At 39.8% G+C, this 22,204-nt stretch overlaps 1 protein-coding gene across 2 annotated transcripts; it reads right to left on the bottom strand.

Annotated features, from left to right (window-relative positions):
* Positions 1-3,832: 3,832 nt before the first annotated feature.
* LOC141117678 (low affinity immunoglobulin gamma Fc region receptor II-like) lies at positions 3,833-20,781 on the bottom strand. 2 transcript variants are annotated; one of them, XM_073610648.1, is made up of 3 exons: positions 20,635-20,781; positions 18,327-18,347; positions 3,833-6,894 (listed from the first exon to the last, which is right to left on the bottom strand). In XM_073610648.1, the coding sequence occupies exons 1-3, from the start codon at positions 20,759-20,761 to the stop codon at positions 6,593-6,595; spliced, it is 450 nt and encodes a 149-aa protein (XP_073466749.1). In that variant the 5' UTR covers positions 20,762-20,781; the 3' UTR covers positions 3,833-6,592. The 2 variants fall into 2 exon arrangements, with proteins under 2 accessions (XP_073466749.1, XP_073466750.1); XM_073610649.1 differs by having other exon boundaries at positions 3,833-6,891.
* Positions 20,782-22,204: the final 1,423 nt, after the last annotated feature.

The raw sequence follows: 22,204 nt of genomic DNA, 5'->3' as shown, positions 1-22,204 counted from the left end.
GATCCCCCCCAGTCCATTACCAGGCTCTTTGGGTCTGGTATGAATATTAAGGGGAACCCCGAACCAAAATTAAAAAAAAAAATTTGTGGGGGTCCCCCTAAAATCCATACCAGGCCCTTCGGGGCTGATATGGAAATTAAGTGGAACCCTGCGCCAAATTTAAAAAAAAAGGGCGTAGGGATCCCCCAAAATCCATACCAGACCCTTCAGGTCTGGTATGGATTTTAAGGGAAACCCTGCACCAAAATGTTTTAGAAAATGGCGTAGGGGTCCCCCCCAAAATCCATACCAGACTCTTATCCAAGCATGCAACCTGGCAGGCCACAGGAAAAGAGGTGGGACGAGAGAACGCCCCCCCTCCTGAACCGTACCAGGCCACATGCCCTCAACATGGGGAGGGTGCTTTGGGGTAGCCCCCCAAAGCACCTTGTCCCCATGTTGATGGAAACAAGGGCCTCATCCCCACAACTCTTGCCCGGTGGTTGTGGGGGTCTGTGGGCAGGGGGGCATATAGGAATCTTGAAGCCCCCTTTAACAAAGGGATCCCCAGATCCCGACCTCCCCCCCTGTGTGAAATGGTAACGAGGTACAAATGTACCCCTACCATTTCACAAAAAATTGTCAAAATGTTAAAAATGACAAAACACAGCTTGGGACAAGTCCTTTGATAAAAAATAAATAAATAAAAATGTCCATTCATCTTCTTCTATCACGCTGCGATGGACTGAAAAAGAAAAAAAAATCTGTGACCGATCCGACACATGGGAGGCTCCCGCCGTCTGACGCTTCTTCACTTGTGACAGTTCTTATATACCTGAGGGCAGGACCACCCAGTGAGGTAACCGGGTGACCCTGCCACCTCTGACGCCACGGGGACTTCCACATGGCTTCCCCGTGGCGTCAGGGGGCGGGGTCATCCATTTACGTAAATGGGTGGCCCCGCCCCCCTCTGATGCCACGGGGAAGCCATGGGGAAGTCCCTGTGGCGTCAGAGGGGACGGGGTCACCCGGGTACGTCATGGGTGGCCCCACCCTCAGGTATATAAGAACTGTCACAAGCGTCAGACAGCGGGAGCCTCCCATGGAGGTGAATTGGTCGCAGATGAATTGACATCGTGGGACATTTTTATTTTTTTATTTTTTAATAAAGGACTTGTCCCAAGCTGCGTTTTGTCGTTTTTAACATTTTGACACTTTTTTTGTGAAATGATAGGGGTACATTTGTACCCCTTTACCATTTCACACAGGGGGGATCTGGGGGTCCCCTTGTTTTTAGGGGGCTTCCAGATTCCGATAAGCCCCCCACTCGCAGACCCCCACAACCACTGGGCAAGGGTTGTGGGGATGAGTCCCTTGTCCCCATCAACATGGGGACAAGGTGCTTTGGGGGGCTACCCCAAAGCACCCTCCCCAAGTTGAGGGCATGTGGCCTGGTACAGTTCAGGAATGGGAAGATGCGCCCGAAGGGAATCTCAGCCCCCGGAAGCAACTCAATTGGGCAATCATAGGGGCGATGGGGTGGCAGGGAGTCCGCTCCCTTCTTGCTGAAAACATCTGCAAATTCGTGATAAACTTCTGGTATGGCTTGGAGGTGATCTGGATCTTCATCCATGCAGAGTAAGGTGGCAGCTGGTTTAAAGGGTTCAGGTAAGCAATGTCTCTGACAATAGGGAGATAGAAACTTGATTTCACCGGTAGACCAATTAACGTGGGGATTATGGGCCTGAAGCCAAGGCATGCCCAAAATGATTGGAAACAGAGGAGAGGAGATAACGTCCAGAATCAGGAACTCTTTATGCTGAGCTGAACAGGTGACAAGCAGTGGAAGGGTTTCCTGAGAGACTTGTCCTGATTTTATGTGGGACCCATCGGCCAGTAAAATGGAAAGTCTGTGTGTTTTGTCTTTCAGAGGAAGATTCTGTTGAGCAGCAAAGGCAGAGTCAATAAAGCAGCTGCAAGCCCCAGAATCAATGATGGCGTTGATCCGGAATGTTCTTCCCTGGAGCTGTAACGAGAGAGGGAGAGCAAGTTGAGTGGTATTGGCGGTTAATGCTGAAAGACTGGCCGGGGTAGAGAAACACACACTTACTGGTCTTGACCGGACAGTTGTTCACGTAGTGGCCTGTCCCACCACAGTAGAGGCAGAGGTTCAGCTGACGTCTACGTGCCCGCTCTTCTGGAGATAGAGTAGAACGCAGTAGTCCTAACTGCATCGGTTCCGAAACATCAGGTGTTGGAGTGGCCGGGTTGGAGCAGGTAGAAGGGGTAGAAGGTAGGTATCGGGAAGCAGGCATTGGAACCTTTGCAGTCATCCACATGGGGCGCGTTTGCTGGGAGGAGCGTTCAGATCGGCGTTCACGAAGGCGCCGATCGATCTGGATGGTTAAAGCAATAAGTTCCTCAAGGGTATCCGGCATTCATACCCGTGCGAGCTCATCCTTGAGGCTCTCTGACAACCCCATACGGAATTGATGGCGTAATGCCGCATTATTCCATTGTGTGTCCGCGCTCCAGCGTCGAAAGTCCGTGACATAGTCCTCGGCCGGTCTGCGGCCTTGCTGGAGCACGAACAAAGCTGACACAGCGGTGGCAGTACGCTGCGGGTCATCATACAATTGGGCCATAGCCTCAAAGAAAGAGGTCAAGGACTGGGTCTGTGCTGAGTTATTTCCTAGCAGGCGATGAGCCCAGGTTTGCGGCTCTCCTTGCAGGAGGGATATCACAAATCCTACTTTGGTAGCCTCCAAAGAGAAAGTCCGTGGCTGTAAGGCAAAATATAACTGACAGGCACTGCGAAAGGCCAGGAACTTCGTGCGGTCCCCAGAGAACCTCTCAGGGATGGGAACCCTTGGTTCGGGTGGAAGCATAACCACAGAGGGAGGTACAGTGGCTTGAGCTGGAGCTGCTGCTGGAGCAGGAGATGCGCCTCCTGGGCTACTGAGGTTCAGAACTTGACCTTCCAACCTGGTATAACTGTCTTGCAAAGTCTGTACGGCTTGCGTGAGTGCTGCTAAGTGCGTGCGGATTTCCTTGATAGGAGAGGTTTCTCCTGCGGGCTCAGACATGGCTGTTCGTACTGTTAGGTACCTGGTAGTTGAGCCCGACTGATGAAAGGAGACCTCTCTTAAGCACTGGTTCAGAAGCCACTGGAGTGGGGACAGCAGTCTACTGAGCACAGTAGGCAGGAGTGCCTGATGCAGTTTCTTGCGATGACCAGCGCAGGAGCTGATGAGACTTCCTTCAGGGAGGCTGTATAGCAGATGCGGGCAGGCAGAAGTGGATCCGTTAGCAGGCAGGAGAAGGATGTTGCAGCAGCAGAACCTGGAGCTGGAAGAGCAGGTGGTGAGCAGCGTCACAGGACACAAGCAAAGCAGAGTCAAACAGTCCGTATCAGCAGGAGATCAGGCAGGTATATGGCAGAAGGGATGATCACAGAATAGTCAGGCAGGCAGGTAATCGGCAACGGGTAACAGGATACAGCAAGGTCAGGCAGGCCGGGTCGGGTAGGAGATAGCAGAATAGTCAGACGGAGCCGGGTCAATTCTCAATAGTAACAACAGGCAGATACAGAACTCAGGTGCAGAGCTGCAGACGAACAGCACCTGCTAGAAGTAACTGACATCTATTTAAAGGGACTTTGGCGCCAAACAGCGCTAGCGCGCACGCGCGCACGCGCGAACAGGGGCGCGCGCAGAAGCGCGCCAGCGCCCCCTAGTGGGAAATTTGGCTGAATTGCTCTGGGAAAGCCTCTCGTGCACCTGAGTGCACGTATGTTAGTCCGATGACCACCAACACGTCCCTGACAGACGTATTACGTAGTTTTTCAGCTCTCTAGCACCACCCTTTGGGCTCCTTCTGCTAATTTCCTGTTAGTAGAAGTTTGGTGAGTGTTGATTTGTGCTTTTCATTTCGCACTTTTCATTTCGCATTTTTCATTTTGTGCTTTTCGGTTAATTTCTGAAAGGTCGTTCGTCAACCAGCCATGTTGCAGAATCGGAGGAGATAACGTGTTATTTATTATTGGCCTTGGAGTTATTGCTTTGACATTATTTTTTGGTTGAATAATAATGATTTGAATTGGTATATTTTCTATATTTTTGGATGCATAGAATGCACTTTTTGGTTGAGTTCTATTGGCAGATAGCATGTCTAATTTTATTTGTTTTCTTTCTTTATTGCACAATAAAAGTGCTAATATTAAAGTGCTAATAGCAATATATAATAATTAATGTGCAAACTGGTGCAATAATAGTAACATCAAATAAAATAATTCACAAAGATGACTGATGTAGCTCCAAAAGGCTAAATGTGCAAAATGATGCAATGATAATGACATCAAAATAGTAAAGTTCACAAAATTGACAAGATGGATCTTCAGGTGCTAAGCAAGTGGTCTCTATATGGGTAAATACATCAAAGAAAAGTTCTAATGCAGATAATAACTTATAAGAATCCTTTCTCCAATCCACACCCTGTAAGTGCTAGCCTCTCACCTCAAGGGAAGACCCCAAATGGGTCTAGTTGTGCATCAACAGATCAAGGGATGTCCTTTTCCTCCTCCTTGGGTAGATCTTAAATGGATGGTCACAGCAATCTCCAGGCTATTTCTCCACAGACATCGAGTTCCACGACCAGCTCCATTTTAAAAAGATGTTGCTCACTGACTCACTATCTCTGCTGGAATTGTATTCCAAGCATCAACATGCATGGACTTTTGTCTGACAGAATTGTGTACACACGATCGGAAAGTCCGACAACAAACACTTGTTGGTGGAAAATTTGAAAACCTGCTAGCCAACATTTGTTGGTGGAAAGTACGGCAACAAATGTTCGATGGAGCATACACACACGGTCGGACTTTCCGCCAACAAGCTCACATCCAACATTTGTTGTCAGAAATTCTGATTGTGCATAAGAAAAGGGGTAATGATCCTGGTAGTCACACTGGCACTACTAGTCCTTCTCACAATGGGGCAAACAGGACTGCGCAAGTATTCTCAACATTCTATGAAAAGGAAAGATAGGATTCCTTTGTAACATATTGTAGTACGGGTCTATATTCAGAATTCATTTTAGTTATTGATTTACAAAAAACTTAGTAATAGTTTTCTGTTGGTATATAAGTAGTCACTTCTGTCTATATACAACATGCTTAATGCATGAGATATCTGTTTTATTATGCTATGGGAAGTTGGGAACCTTTGACCTTTTCTTTTCACCAGTTGTAGCTATTGTTTTCCCTGCCATATATAACTGGGAGGCCGGGGATTGAATTTGAGTTTTGATTCAGGACTGAAGAAGAGAAAGTCTGAATCAAGTTGACTGCCGCCTCCAGGTATTTCATTTCTAATGAGATTGTGACTCCCCTGGATTGAAGGCTGTATTTATCTGTATTTTATCATCTGTAATACATCTTTATTCGAAGCTAAGTACATCTCTTTTATTACTATACTACTTGTGTGTTGTTTTAATCATTGTACTTCATACACAAATCTGAAGGGTAAATATAAACGAATAAATGTAACATGGAATTGAACCCCTTGTTACACATCAGAAGTGAGGCCGAGTGAACAGGCATGACGCCACAAACTGCTGCTCAAGTTTTCTCATCTCATGTGAAAAGTTTCTTTTCAGAAAAGAAGCCACCAGCATAGTTACAGTACATAGTTGGTCTGGTTGAAAAAAGACACAAGTCCATCTAGTTCAACCAACAATCCTATACCCACATTTAATCCAGAGGAGAGGATTTTCCCTGGATCACCTTTACCTATAAATGTCAGTACCCAGTTATATTATGTACATTTAGGAAAGGATCCAGGCATTTTTTAAAGCAATCTACTGAGCTGGTCAGAACCACCTCTGGAGGGAGTCTATTCCACATTTTCACAGCTCTTACTATGAGGAAACCTTTCCGTATTTGGAGATGAAATCTTTTTTCCTCCAGATGTAAAGAGTGCCCCCTTGTCCTCTGTGAAGACCATAAAGTGAATAACTCAACATCAAGTTCACTACATGGACCCCTTATATAATTATACATGGTGATCATATCCCCCCCCATTTATTTATACATGGAGATCATATCCCCTTATGTATTTATACATGGAGACCATGTCCCCCCTTATGTATTTATACATTGTGATCATATCCCCCTTATGTATTTATACATGGACACCATGTCCCCCCTTATGTATTTATACATGGAGATCATATTTCCCTTATGTATTTATACATGGTGATCATATCCAAACTGCGAATGTCGTGTTTGGTGAGCATTGATTCTGAGCATGCGTGTTTGTAATTTCAACTTTTGTGTGATGGACTTGTGTACACACGATAGGAAAATCTGACAACAGACCATTGTCTGCCGAAAATTGACTAGCCTGCACTCCATTTGTTGGCGGAAAGTTGGACAACAATTGTCTGATGGAGCGTACTAACGGTCGAATTTTAGGCAAACAGTCTGTCATCACACAATCCCCTGCCAAAAATCTGATCGTGTGTACGAGGCTTTACAGTCAATACCCAGCTTAATAGATTCCTCCATCCACACAATCAAGATAGATTGAGGAATTCCTCCAAGATCATACAGACATCATATAATGGAATTATGGAGATGAGGAGATAATTTACGGATTGTAACATTTAGAGTGACGGGATCACTGATATCACTGTTATTGATCCGGCATTGGTAATCTCCTCTGTCCCACTCTGCTGAAGCTTTGATCTGAAGGATCTGTTCATCTCTGTGTATTGTTCTCCCATCTTTGTACCAGTGATAGGTCCGGGGCTCCTCTGGTACAGTAGACGTCACATTACATGTTAGAGTCACTTCATCACCTTGTAGTATATTCCCCCAGTTGGGTGTGAAGGTCACCTCTGGTCTGATGGCACCTCCTATAGAAGAGAGAGGAGATCACACATAACCACATCCATAGCACAATGTTCAATAATGACATTTTGAAGATGAGAGATTCTGTTTGAAAAGCATTAACATTCTATAAATAGAAGAAAAAAGAACTCAGCGGTGAAGTAAATTCTGGAGGATGATAAACACCACACTCACACACTGGGTGAGCAGGCATCCAACACAACCAGCAATAAGTTTTGTTTACTAAAGAAGTAGAGTATGTTCACTTTTAACCACTTCAGCTCTGGAAAGTTTTACCCCCTTCATGACCAGGCCATTTTCTGCTATTTGGCACTGCGCTACTTTAACTAGCAATTGCGTGTTCATGCAACACTGTGCACACATTACATTTTTTATCATTCTTTTCATTTTCACAGAAATGGAGCTATCGTTTGATGGTATTTGATCACCTTTGTTTGTTTGTTTTTTGCAAAAGTTTTGAAAAAAGATTTTGAAACAAATATATTTTTCTACTTTTTGTCATAATAAATATAAATAAAAATCAAATTTCACACGTTTAGGCCAAAATGTATTCTGAACATGTCTTTGATAAAAAAAAAATCCCAATAAGTGTATATTGATTGGTTTGTGTGAAAGTTATAGAGTCCACAAACGATGAGATATATATTTGAAAATTGATCAGTCCTGATATACTAATGGCCGATCTCATTTCTTGAGATCCTAAAATGTTAGGACAGTACAGATCACCCCCCAAATGACCCCTTTTGGAAAGTAGACAGTCTGAGGCATTTAGTAGGAGGCATGGTGTGAGCTTTAAGAAGTTGTAATGTTTTGTCACAATTTTTATTAAAATGAAGAAACTGAATATACTGTATATACAGTGGTACCTTGGATTACGGGAATAATTCGTTCCAGAAGAATGCTTGTAATCCAAAGCACTCGTATATCAAAGCGAGTTTCTCCATAGGAAATAATGGAAACTCAGATAATCCATTCCAGTGGCACTGCTAGTGTATGCAGTACCACATGTAACCAGTAGTGCAGGGGTGCCGGAAACATTCAGAAACACTCAGAGAGCACTCAGAGTCGCTCATATGCACTCGGAGAGGCTCGGAGACACTCAGGAATGAAGTGTTTCCAAATATTTCAGAGCGGCTCCGAACGGCTTTGAACAGCTCCGAGTGGCTCCCTGGTGCCCCCGCACCTCTGGCCAAATGCGGTATTTGAAGAATTGTATAAATACCTAATGTTCTTGTATCTCAAGGGCATTTCTAGATGACTAGCCTTGATAGTCAGACTGACTTAAAAACAAAGTGTGAGTTTATTGTCACACAGTTGGCATCATAAATACAATGAAAAAAACTATAACAGTTCGGTTCAGTGTAGGTAAAAATATATGAAATAGAATAAATAGTTATAAAGCTGTAATAAGCTTATAAAAGCATGTGTGCTTCATAGCTGCTGCCTTCTGTCTCCATGCTGTCTTGTGTAACCAAAAAGAAGCAGGAAATTACGTTCTTAGACTTCTGGGAGAATTCAGCTGTTTCAACTTGTCAAAGTGTCTTCGTGTGAATATGTCTGTCATCTCTCTTAGTGGGTGTGCGTGTGTCTGTCTGACCTTCAATATCGAAGGATTGGCTTTATATGTTACATGTGAACGTCATAACCTCACAAAAACTTAGGACCTTGTATGGCACACATTAATTTCTACTAACTTCAGCAATATGCTATATAAAAGGAGATACTAACTCAGAGAGTCATATATAGAGTTTGATTGACAATCCCACATGTAACACTCTGTAGTAATGTGCTGATCATGTAAGGTCATAAAACCAATCTACTAATATGAACACATATTACCAACTTTAACTACATTAAGTAACTATATACTAATACTTATTAATATGACTGAGATTACACTAAACTAATTTAATGGGATATAAATATGTATTATTCCTCTAACTACATACCGTAAATACTGGTCTATTCTGGACCTCCCTTGACATTCTATACCAGATACCTTATATGTCATTCTTAGACTAACTACATACACCAGATACTTCTAGCAATATTCAGCTTTAGATGAGGATCTATTTTGCTGAACATTTGATCAAGGTCATTCACACATACAATATTTATTATGACTAATCATAAAACCAAATATGTTTTGCAAGCTTGCCATGAATATAATATAACACCTATAAGTGAATTATGAATTTGGAACAATATTCTAACAATCTCCCCTGAATTATGATTAATCATATTAAATTATTATTAATACATTCAAATAGCATTCATATCACATATACACATCCTTGTATCAAATGGTCGGACACAATATTCCTCAGAACTGAAGCAGCTAGAAATAACTCTCCTTCTAAACGCTTTTCTCTTTCCTTTTAACTCCTCTTAGATCTATCTATTCAAATTCTTAAAATAATGGTATCCGACCATTGTATAACATTATGATTATTAATAATATGATTATGATTAATATGATTAATGGTATAACATTATGATTAATATCAATAATTAATAATAGTAATAATTAAAGTAATAAGTAAAGGATTTGAATTTGTTAAACTATATGTGAAATAATACTATCTTATATGTTCCTTCAAAGAGAACTTCTGTATGACAATGTACTGTCCTTATCTTGTCTAAGATGGCCTAAACTATAAAACGTATGTACTGTGAAGTTTAGGTATGACAGGACAAAACACCTCATTTTGGTCATTAAACAAATCCTTGTTTTCACAAACAAAGAAAGGTTGTGTATCACCCCAGAGATGACAATGGACTATGCCTTTGTTCTCATCTCTAAAAGATTAGAAATATGCGTAACTGTATTCTGTGTTGAAGCTCTTATTCTAGTGTTAGACTGTTCTACAGTAACAAGTAACAAGTACTGGTTCAATGTCCTTCTCTGTTCTTATGCTGGAAACCTGAAATAAAGACTTCTCAGATACAGCTGTATAAACATGTTCTGGTGTACTTTCCTGAAGATGTCTTCCTTTTACCTCTATCTGAATGTCTTTGGATCATAAAGCTCTGAACCATAGAGGATATGTTTTCCAACATTCTCTAAAATTATCTTTCTCAAAAATACCTTTTAGTGAGCAGTCAGGTGTTTGCACAATGATTTTGTTTGATTTCACTATGCTCTCTGTAGCTTTAATTGCATAGTAAACACTTAGCAGTTGCTTTACACCTGACTCAAAAGTTTTTTCCAAAAATGATAAAACTCTGGAGAAATAGGCAATTATTTTCTCCTTACCTTTTTGTAATTGAGACGTTACTGAGATGGCATTCTTAGATACATGAGTTTTCAAAACAAAAGATGCTTCAGAACAAACATCTATTGTATTAAATGCTGGAGCATTCTGCAAATCTTTTTTCCAAAGGCATTTTTCTAATTTGGACCCCATTGGTCAACTATATTACCTTTATTCCTCAAAAGAATAAAGTGGATTCAATTTTTCTGCAAAAAAGTGTACAAACTCTTTGCAATGATTTATTTTATGCAAAAATTGATGCAATGCCTTATGAGTTGTTGGAGCTGGGATTGCAGAAATATCTCTAATGCCACGTACACACGAGCGAAATGTCCGTCAGAAAAAGTCTGATGGGAGCTTTTCATCGTATTTTTCGACCGTTTGTATGCCTCATTGGACTTTTCCCGTCGAAAATTCAGAAGGACTTAGATAGTGAACATGTTCTAAATTTTTCAGACGGAACTAATTACTATCGGGAAACCTGCTCGTCTGTACGCTGTTCCGACGTACCAAAATCGATGCATGCTCAGAAGCAAGTACGAGACGTAAGCTAATGGCTAATGGCTATTGAACTTCCTTTTTCTAGTCCCGTCATACGTGTTGTACGTCACCACGTTCTGGACGGTTGGACTTGTGACCATGTGTAGGCAAGACCGCTTGAGTGGAATTCCGTTGGAGTTCCGTCGGAGAAACCTTCAGTGTTTATTCCGAAGGAAAAAACGGTCGTGTGTACATGGCATAACTGTTTCTTGCAACAATTGTCTCTTACCTTGACTAATTTGCATGTGAAGGTATTTCACTTGTCTTTTCATCAGCTGAACTTTCACTGTGTTTAATTTTTGACCTTCAGCTTGTAACATCATAAACAACTCAGACAAAAGAGCCATATGTTCATCGATATTCTGCGTATTCAGCAAAATCGTATCCACATGCTGACAAATACAGTCTGGCCTAGAAAATTTTGAAAGTATTTTTGCTATAGTTTCATGAACTACACCTTCACCAATACCTAGGCCAGGTATTAATCGAGTGAACGTATAAGTCTCTTCTCTGAAAGTGAATTTGTATTGAAAACTTTTAGTTAAAGGGATGGACAAATGACTATTAGAGATTTCTAGTACAGAGGACACTTTATACTCAGCATTCAGATTTAACTTTGTACAATACAAAGTATAGGGTGTGCAGAAAGTGGACCAATTGATTCTAGTGGTAACTCATACTGATTAAGGGGTTCTGGATCTTTTCCCTCAATATTTAATTCAGTATCTTTCAAAGTTCCAAAGTAATTTTTGAACTTTGACCACAAACTTGGAAAACATTGTACCACTTCCTTTAAAGCACAATTACCATCAATATCAGGCCACTTTTGTTCTGTAGACATATTGGTAATGGAACCAACATTACTGTATACAGAAGGATCAATAAGCACTGATTTGGGCCTAGATGGATCTTTACAAATACTTTTATTAGCCAAATCAATCACCCACTTTTGTTTATTGATTACATCAATGCCAAGTATATTCTCTGCATCGTATTAAAATCCACTATATTACACATAGGAGAATTAGGTTTCAGAGGTATGTTTTCTCTGGTGAGGCTAATCTCAGATCCACTGTCAATGAGACAATATTTTTACCATTCAGCAGACCTTGTATATATGGTCTACCATTCTCATCCAATATAATTGGTGCTACATATTGTAATGGCAGAGAAATTGAATCTCAGAGTGATTCTATTTTTGGCAATGGCAGTAAACCCTCTCTTTCAGTGACAGCTCCTTTCGCCATGTTGTCTGAACTGCTGTTAACAGTCAAATTACTAAAGTGTTTGACTTCAGTGGCATAAGGCAATTCAGTCAGAATTTTATCTTGACATATAAAAACAGGTTGTACAAAAGCCGATTTTTCATTTTCCATATCTTTAGTTTTTATTTGTAAGTCTCTCTTAAATTTACAGCAATATTTTCTCATATGGCCAGATCTATGACAGTAAAAACACGTGATAGGGTCTCCTTGCCTCACTTGTCTGCATTCTTGCTAAGAACTGTAGTTTCCGACATGTCTGTAGCCTGACTATTTTTGTCATATTGAATGATATCTACCTCGTGTGTGAGATTGCTTTGATTCAATTGTCTCCCAATTTTATCAATGAAGCTTACTATATCATTTAAATTTTGACATTCCTGTGCTATGGCTACTGAGGTTGGGTCAAGGTATTCACATTTTTTTTATAAAAGCCATTTTCAAACCTGGATCATAGTCATTATCTACTCCAAATATAATTTCATAAACCTTGCAAAATTTTACTTTAAACTCAAATGGATCTTCTTCCGCAGTAGTCTGTAATAGATCTAACATTTCTATGGTCGGTATTTGCTCACCGGTCATACATAGCAATAATTGTCGCAGTCTATCTGTCGCGTCATTTTGTTTTTCCTGACCTTTGTCATCAATAACAGGTGAATTCATTTGTTTAGCAAAATTAACAGGAACCCACAACTGAAATATTTAATTGTGTTGATCATTTGACAGATTAACAGCAAACATTTCAAATAAATCCCAAATACAGTTGCCTCAAAGTCATAAATAGGAAAGTCTTTTAAAACTTTCATAAGTTGGTCATGTATTTGCAACTTTAGTTTTGCAGTTCTACATAATACGTTTTTATGTTTCATTTCTACTTAATCAGTAGCATTTACATTCTCCATTTCCGAACTTTCCGGAATATAAGACAGTTGTGGCTTAAATTTGGATTCTGTCTTTTTGACATCTGTTGAAATTACAGAAATCTGGCTGTCATTTTGTAACTCTGGCAAAATATTTTTTTTAGATTCTAATTGTTCTTCAAGATTCTCTATTTAATTTCAATAAATATTTCACAGTTTGGACAACTAAGAGAATCTTGGGACACATTTTCATGTATTCCTGTGTTCTGTACATTGTTAGTCTTTGTCTGATTTAGTGTACACGCATTTTTGGCAGGTAAAATATTAATAATCATCTTATTAAATATTCTTACTAATTTTAACACATTAGTTATCTTTTTCCGTAATTTGTGTACAGTAAATCTGGCTTTGTCAATCTGTGTATTAGCCTGTAAACATTCATTGTACATATATACCCATAGGTGACTGTCATTTGGATAAAAAGACACTTCTTTAAACTCCAGCTTGCTTTCTCTAGCTATTTCATCAATAAATCCCATAACTTTTACTCAACGTATTTAGAAGAATTTCTCGTCTTCAACCGCCTGTTACTGGACTGTTGTCCACATCTGACTCAACACAAACGCCTCTTGGTTGATAGGTTCGGGACCATCTTTTTCTCTAGACTTAAATGTTTGCAAAACTGCGCAAATCTCTCCCCCCTCAGCAAGGATCGAGATTTCCACAAAACTGGAGAAATGACGGCAGTGTCTGACTCACCGAATGAAGAATAAAAACAATATCTAATATTCTGTATCTCAAGGGCGTTTCTAGATGAATAGCATTGATAGTCAGACTGACTTAAAAACAAAGTGTGAGTTTATTGTCACACAGTTGGCATCATAAAAACAATGAAAAAAGTATAAGAGTTCAGTTCAGTGTAGGTAAAAATATATGAAATAGAATAAATAGTTATAAAGCTGTAATACGCTTATGAAAGCATGTGTGCTTCATGGCTGCTGCCTTCTGTCTCCATGCTGTCTTGTGTAACCAAAAAGAAGCAGGAAATGACGTTCTTAGACTTCTGGGAGAATTCAGCTGTTCCAACTTGTCAAAGTGTCTTCATGTGAATATGTCTGTGTCATCTCTCCTAGTGGGTGTGCGTGTGTCTGTCTGACCTTCAATATCGAAGCGTTGGCTTTACATGTTACATGTGAACGTCATAACCTCACAAAAACTTAGAACCTTGTATGGCACACATTCATTTCTGCTAACTTCAGCAATAGGCTATACAAAAGGAGATACTAACTCAGAGGGGTTGATTTACTAAAGGCAAAAAGACTGTGCACTTTGCAAAGTGCAGTTGCACTCTGCAAGTGCACTTGCTCCAAAGCTTAGTAAATGAGCAGAAGCTCTGCTGACGTCCATCATCCAATCATGTTCAAGCAAAAATACAGGTTTTTTTATTTTACTTGCATGTGATGGGTACTCTTTGCAAAGTGAAGCCTTACCTCATTTACTAAGCTCTGGAGCAACTGCACTTGAGGGCAACTGCACTTTGCAAAGTGCACAGTCTATTTGCCTTTAGTAAATCAACCCCAGAGAGTCTTGTATAGAGTTTGATTGACAATCCCACATGTAACACTTGTAATAATGTGCTGATCATGTAATGTTATATAACCAAACATCTACTAATATCAACACATATTACCAACTTTAACTACATGAAGTAACTTTATACTAATACTTATTATTATTATATTATTATTATTATTATTATTATTATTATTATTACTATACATTTTTATTACATTTTTTCATTTTTTTTACATTTATCCTTTCACTGTTTACAATTTTTTATAAAATACTCTTATCAGAGTAGTTCAGTGACACTATAGTAACACTGTACTACTCTGGAGGGGTGATCAGGGATTTTTTTTTTCTTTTACATTTTGTTTGCTGCTACAATGAAGATTATTGTAACAGCAAAGTCTGTCATGGATGAGTTAACCTTTCATGACAGCTGTGATCACTAGTGATCTGTGATTGGCCACAGCTAAATACATGCTACAGGGTGCTGTGATTGGCCCAGGTACCATGTGATAGCCGTGGGCCAATCACAGCATAGGCAGCACAGCTGTTGAATGTGTTTCAAAACAGCTTTGTTGACATCGTGATCATGTGATCACATAGCAATCACATGATCACTGGGATCCGCAATCCGCTGTGTCTGTAACAGGGGGAGCCCTCTGCATGACCCAGAAGGCACACAGCACCCCCCTTCGCTCAAGCAGGTAAAATGATGTACAAATACGTGATTTCGCCTGCATGTGCCGACCTACCGCAGTATATGTACTGTGGCTGGTCGGCAAGTGGTTTAAAGTGAGTTTTCTCAGTGCAAAATGGATGTTCTTAGCTCAGTAAATGAGGTGACATTATGCTGACTTCAATCACCCAATCATGTGCTTTTTCAACGTTTCCTTGTCTGTGATTGGGTATTCTTTGCAAAGCTCAAATTCTATTTGTTTCATCTCATTCACTAAGAGAAAATACATTGGGAAAGTACAAATGTTCTTCTACTTTAGCGAATCAGGATCATTGCAGTGCTGAAGATTCTTCAGCTGTTATAGCTCTCAAGAGAACAATCAATGCCTTCACGCCGACCGTAAGCAAATATGCGTCTCTCGCTCTACCGATTGCGGCGATACCTAACATGTGTGGTTTGAACACTGTTTTCATATGCGGGCGCTACTCACATATGAGTTTGCTTCTGCACGCGAGCTCAGCGGGACAGGGCGTGTTTAAAAAATTTTATTTATTTTTTCTTATTTATTTTACCTTTTATTTTTTATTTTTACTATGTTCTTTAAAAAAAATGCCCATGCCCACATTATGGTGTAGCCCTTCCCCTAAATAGTCACACCCAGGCCTTGCCCACTTTCTGGTGTAGCCCTTCCCCTAAATAGTCACACCCAGGCCATGCCCACTTTCTGGTGTAGCCCTTCCCCTAAATATGCAGGACCCACCTACTAGAAAGCACAATTTTATCTTTTATTTTTACTCTATTCTTTAAAAAAAATGCCCATGTCCACTTTCTGGTGTAGCTCTTTCCCTAAATAGTCACACCCAGATCATGCCCACTTTCTGGTGTAGCCTTCCCCTAAATAGTCACACTCAGGCCATGCCCACTTTCTGGTGTAGCCCTTCCCCTAAATAGTCATACCCAGGCCATGCCCACTTTCTGGTGTAGCCCTTCCCCTAAATATGCAGGACTCACCCACTGGAAAGCACAATTTTATCTTTTATTTTTTATTTTTACTCTGTTCTTTAAAAAAATGCCCATGCCCACTTTATGGTGTAGCCCTTCCCCTAAATAGTCACACCCAGGCCATGCCCACTTTCTGGTGTAGCCCTTCCCCTAAATAGTCACACCCAGGCCATGCCCACTTTCTGGTGTAGCCCTTCCCCTAAATAGTCACACCCAGGCCATGCCCACTTTATGGTGTAGCCCTTCCCCTAAATAGCCACACCCAGGCCATGCCCACTTTATGGTGTAGCCCTTCCCCTAAATAGCCACACCCAGGCCATGCCCACTTTCTGGTGTAGCCCTTCCCCTAAATATGCAGGACTCACCCACTGGAAAGCACAATTTTATCTTTTATTTTTTATTTTTACTCTGTTCTTTAAAAAAATGCCCATGCCCACTTTATGGTGTAGCCCTTCCCCTAAATAGCCACACCCAGGCCATGCCCACTTTCTGGTGTAGCCCTTCCCCTAAATATGCAGGACCCACCCATTGGAAAGCACAATTTTATCTTTTAATACCCTTTCTCAGTCAATATGCATGTGCAGAAACTCAAATAGAGAGGATACCTGAGACATCCAAGGACACAGCATTATTGGGAAAAAGTCTGAGATGTGGGATTGTCTGAGGATCATTCCGAAAAAATATATTTCTTACCTTCCTAGTTGTTTATTTGGAGCAGAATTATACATAGGACTCTATAGGCAGCTTTTTTATTGTTCACAATAGATAGAGTCAGGGACAGTGTTTTAGAAATGTAGAATTTACCACCAAAGCCTTGATACCCTTAACTTTTTTTAGGACAGAGTGTGCAAATCTAGTTTACAACTGATAATGAGATCAGCCAGCACAGTACAGACAGGGTTAATTATGGTAAACTCTCCACCCATCTCCTTAAAGCAGAGTTCCACACAAAAATGGAACTTCCACTTTTCGGAACCCTGCCCCCCTCCGGTGTCACATTTGACACCTTTCAGGGGGGTGCAGATACCTGTCTAAGACAGGTATTTGCACCCACTTCCAGCATAGACTCCCATGGGAGTCTATGCCTCTTCCCGTCCCCACCGCACTGTCTGCTGGGACTCACACGGGTCCCACAGACAGCGGGGACCAGTTAGAAAGCCCTACACAGTCCCCTCCCCCCTTCAGTTAGAACACACACTAGGGAACACAATTAACCCCTTGACATTTTTACTATAATCAATGCATTTTTATAGCACTGATCGCTGTATAAATGCCAATGGTCCCAAAAATGTGTCAAAATTGTCCGACGTGTCTTCCATAATGTTGCAGTCCTGATAAAAATCTCAGATCGCCGCCATTACTAGTAAAAAAAAAAAATAATAATAAAAATGCTATAAATCTATACCCTATTTTGTAGACACTATAACTTTTGCACAACCCAATCAATATAAGCTTATTGCAATTTTTTTTACCAAAAATATGTAGAAGAATACGTATCGGCCTAAACTGAGGAAAAAAATATTTTTAAAAAATATTTTTTGGGGGATATTTTTTAAAGCAAAAAGTAAAAAATAATTGCGTTTTTTTCAAACTTGGCGCTCTTTTTTGTTTATAGCACAAAAAATAAAAACCGCAGATGTGATCAAATACCACCAAAAGTAATCTCTATTTGTGGGAAAAAAAGGACGTCAATTTTGTTTGGGTGCAACATCGCACGACTGCGCAATTGTCAGTTAAAGCGACGCAGTGCCGAATCGCAAAAAGTGCTCTGGTCAGGAAGAGGATAAAATCTTCCGGGGCTGAAGCGGTTAAAACAAATACCAGTAATCAAAATAAACAAATAATGATAATAAAAAAATGATGTGCTAATTCAAGGAGCTAAGCAGGGAAAAAAAAAGACAGGAATACAGTAATATGTGGTAATGTGTGATAATGATGTGAAACAACGATAAAGTGCGCTAATTCAAGAAGCTATGCAGCAAAAATAAACAAATATGCATAATTGACTATCCCTAATATTAAAAAAAATTTAATAATTCAGTAATATGCGATATTAAGAGAAAAAAAAAATCTAAGTAAACAGTTTATCTACACAATTATCTACATCAATTACAGACATTAATACTAATACTACTTGCTTATTAATTATTAAAATCAAAGTAAACAGTTTATCTACACACACAATTACAGACATTAATACTAATATTACTTGATTATTAATTTTAACTATTATTTTTTATGGTATATTCCCAATCCCAGTTTTGCACTTACCAGATTTTCCCATCATGAGTGCTGTGAAAAGAAAACACAAAATGTAAAGTTTCCTATATATCTTCTACATATCACCTATATCTAAGGAGTCCCCTCTTGCCTATGTAGACTGCTGAGCAAGGTCCATAAAGACATGGATTAGCGAGTTTGGGGTGGAGGAACTTGACTGGCCTGCACAGAGTCCTGACCTCAACCCGATAGAACACCTTTGGAATGAATCAGTGCCTGACCTCACAAATGGGCTTCTGGAAGAATGGTGGAACATTCCCATAGACACACTCCTAAACCTTGTGGACAGCCTTCCCAGAAGAGTTGAAGCTGTTATAACTGCAAAGGGTGGGCCAACTCAATATTGAACACTACAGACTAAGACTGGGATGCCATTAAAGTTCATGTCCGTGTAAAGGCAGGTGTCCCAATACTTTTGGTAATATAGTGTGAGAGGAGCTTTACAACCCCCTTTTGCCTGCCTGGAGCCCCTGACATACTTTTGTGTTCCTCTCCCTTCTATCTGGAATCCCCAGTCATGTCAGCTGTATATATATTTTAGAAATTAGCTGAACTGGGAAAAAAGTGAGGTGAAGTAACAATCTAACTCAGCCTTTGTCAACCAGGATGCCTTGGGGTTTCCTCAGGGATGCCTTGGCAAAATGCTCAAAAATTGCCCAAAAATTGTATACAAGCCAGCGTGTGGATGAAGCCTTTTAGTTACACAAAGCCACAGGTTTTCATGGTACACCATTACAACCTTCTAACCGCCGGCATCCTAACAACCAATGACATCATCCGTTAATATGGAGTATGTCAGTCGCCTGCACAGCATCCTATTTTGACCCTCCCCTGCCCCTCTCCATCAGCTTTGGGGTCACATTAGCTGAGTGATGGAGAACAAATGATGGAGAAGAGAAACATTGGAATACTAGTCACTACCAGTGTGCAAAGATATATTTTTGGAAAATTAAATCACCTCTAACGTTGGGTGTTCTATGTGTGGATGTTACTGCATTATGTAAAACTATTAGAATAGATTTTACATTTTAGAATGGGGTGTCTTGAGATTGTCAAGGGGCACAGTGAGTCTGCAAGGGGCACAGTGAGTCTGCAAGGGGCACAGTGAGTCTGCAAGGGGCATGGTGAGGCTGCAATGGCGGCACAGTGAGTCTGCAAGGGGCACAGTGAGTCTGCAATGTTGGGCACAGTGAGGAATTATACTTTAATTCTTGAGAGTACTTGCAAAAATAGGGACAGGCTTGTAGGGGCCCCAGTGCATTACTTTCCCCAGGGGCCCATGATGCTGTTAAGATGGCCCTAAGTATATCTATGGTGGGCAGTCTGCAAGTTTTTATTTACTGATTGATACAAGTTTTGTTTGTTGTGTGTGTTCTGTGTGTTTTGTATTGTGTTGTATGTTCTGTTTGCTCTGTGTTATGTATTGTGTTGTATGTTCTGTTTGCTGTGCGTTATGTATTGTGTTGAATGTTCTGCTTGCTCTGTGTTATGTATTGTGTTGTATGTTCTGCTTGCTGTGTGTTATGTGTTGTGTTGTATATTCTGTTTGCTGCGTGTTTTGTATTGTGTTGTATGTTCTGCTTCCTGTGTGTTATATATTGTGTTGTATGTTCTGTTTGCTGTATGTTATGCATTGTGTTGTATGTTCTGTTTGCTGTGTGTTATGCGTTGTATATTCTGTTTGCTGTATGTTATGCATTGTGTTGTATGTTCTGTTTGCTGTGTGTTATGTGTTGTATATTCTGTTCGCTGTGTGTTATGTGTTGTATATTCTGTTTGCTGTGTGTTATGCATTGTGTTGTATGTTCTGCTTGCTGTGTGTTATATATTGTGTTGTATGAACTGTGTTTGCTGTGTGTTATGCATTGTTTTATATGTACTGTGTTTGCTGTGTGTTATGAATTGTGTTGTATGTTCTGTTTGCTGTGTGTTTTGCATTGTACTGTATGTAATGTGTTGGCTGTGCGTTATGTATTGTGTTGTATATTTTGTTTACTGTGTGTTATGTATTGTGTTTTTGTTATTATGTTTGCTGTGTGTTATGTATTGTGTTGTATGTTCTGATTGCTTTGTGTTTTGTATTGTGTTGTATATACTGTATTTGCTGTGTGTTATGTATTGTGTTGTGTTTGCTGTGTGATGTGAGTGTTTTGCACTTTGTGTTGTGTATGTTTTATATTGTATGTGTGTTATGTGTTTTATGTGTGTTATAGTTCATGGGTCTCTTTGTTGGTGTAACACACAAAATTCTCTCAGCTGAAACACAGATAAAATATAGAAGAAATGTCTTTGTACTTACAGAGGAATATGATGATGATGAAGGTAGACATGGTGGCCGTGTCCAGCAAGCTCTGAGCTTCTGTCAGTAAAGCAGAAGTTATGACTCTTCTAATTTCCTGAGTTTTATACATAGGAAATGTCATCATTTCTAAAACCAAGGCAGAGGACAAAATTCAAGAGTGTGTGTGTGTGTGGGGGGGGGGCGCAGACACATGACAGAGTCACCCACATTCTCTCTTCCAGGACCCAACTGAATCAGGGCAGAAAAAAATTTAAATTAAAAAAATAAAATAGTAACACTTTAAATATAAAATTTAAATATGTACTATACAAGAATGTTTTTTTTTTGTGTATTTTATTGTGTTATACAAAATATTAAAATGCATAACGAATAAGGTAAAAACACAAATATATCCTTTTGAGCTTTATTTCCACATTTTGTCATTTATTTTTATATTAAAAAAAAAACAAATATTAGGAATAAGAAAATACAATATTTTTGTATTTCATATTTAGTTTTTTTTGCCTCTATTAAAAAAAAAAGAAAGAAAAGAGTACATAAAAACAGTTAAGAGCCATTTAAAGTCTATGTAACCCCTAACAATGAGCTTTTCTAATTCACTCTCTTTTGTTCTGTTAAAGATACCATTAGAAGTGTTTTGTTATATCTGTGAGATCGGGTCAGAAAAATACCTGTTGGAGCTTTTCTTTGCCTTGTGTGCACTCAGTAGTATTGTCTCAAAATGTTTTATCAGCCCTCCCAGTTTTTATCTTGTATTACGAACCAATTCTGCTCTATGTTGTAGACACGAAGAAAGGGGGGTGTTCTTTAGTTTAGCAAAAGATAACTAGGCAGGGCTGACACCATTGTGTATGAGTTCAGGCCAGAAAAATGTCAGCCCATAATGGTAAACAAAGAACTGAGAGCTTTTCTGGCCGATCACCTGGTATTATTTAGTGCTTGCAGGGTATTTAAAGGAGCAAAACAGGGGGGGGATTGTGCAGGCTTTGCAGAGACTACCGTATTCTTTGGGTTTTATTTTGCCTAGACATACAATTTAAAACCAATTTTAAAGTATACTAAACCAAGGAACACACATAATATATATTGCATTAAGATATATTGGATTATCTATTGCATATATATTGCATTAACCACTTCAGCCCTGGACCATTTGGCTGGCCAAAGACCAGAGCACTTTTTGCGTTTCGGCACTGTGTCGCTTTAACTGACAATTACGCGGTCGTGCAACGTTGCTCCCAAACAAAATTGACGTCCTTTTTTTCCCACAAATAGAGCCTTTTTTTGGTGGTATTTGATCACCTCTGCGGTTTTTATTTTTTGCGCTATAAGCGAAAAAATGGCGACAAATTTGAAAAAAACAATTTTATTTTTACTTTTTGCTATAATAAATATCCCCCAAAATATATAAAAAACATTTTGTTTTTGAACTGTACTGGAATCACAAATAATGTTATCTTCATATCTTCTGTAAAAAAAAAATCTCCCCTCCAATTTACTGAAGATGAAGATGGGAAGACATTGTTTTAGTCCAAATCAAAAGCATGTCCTGGGGTGACAATGCCGC

This window comes from Aquarana catesbeiana, linkage group LG13, assembly GCF_042186555.1.
Source record: "Aquarana catesbeiana isolate 2022-GZ linkage group LG13, ASM4218655v1, whole genome shotgun sequence".
NCBI classification, from domain to species: domain Eukaryota; kingdom Metazoa; phylum Chordata; class Amphibia; order Anura; family Ranidae; genus Aquarana; species Aquarana catesbeiana.
The sequence above is the reverse complement of the archived record's forward strand: the minus strand, read 5'-3'. Positions and strand labels throughout refer to the sequence as shown.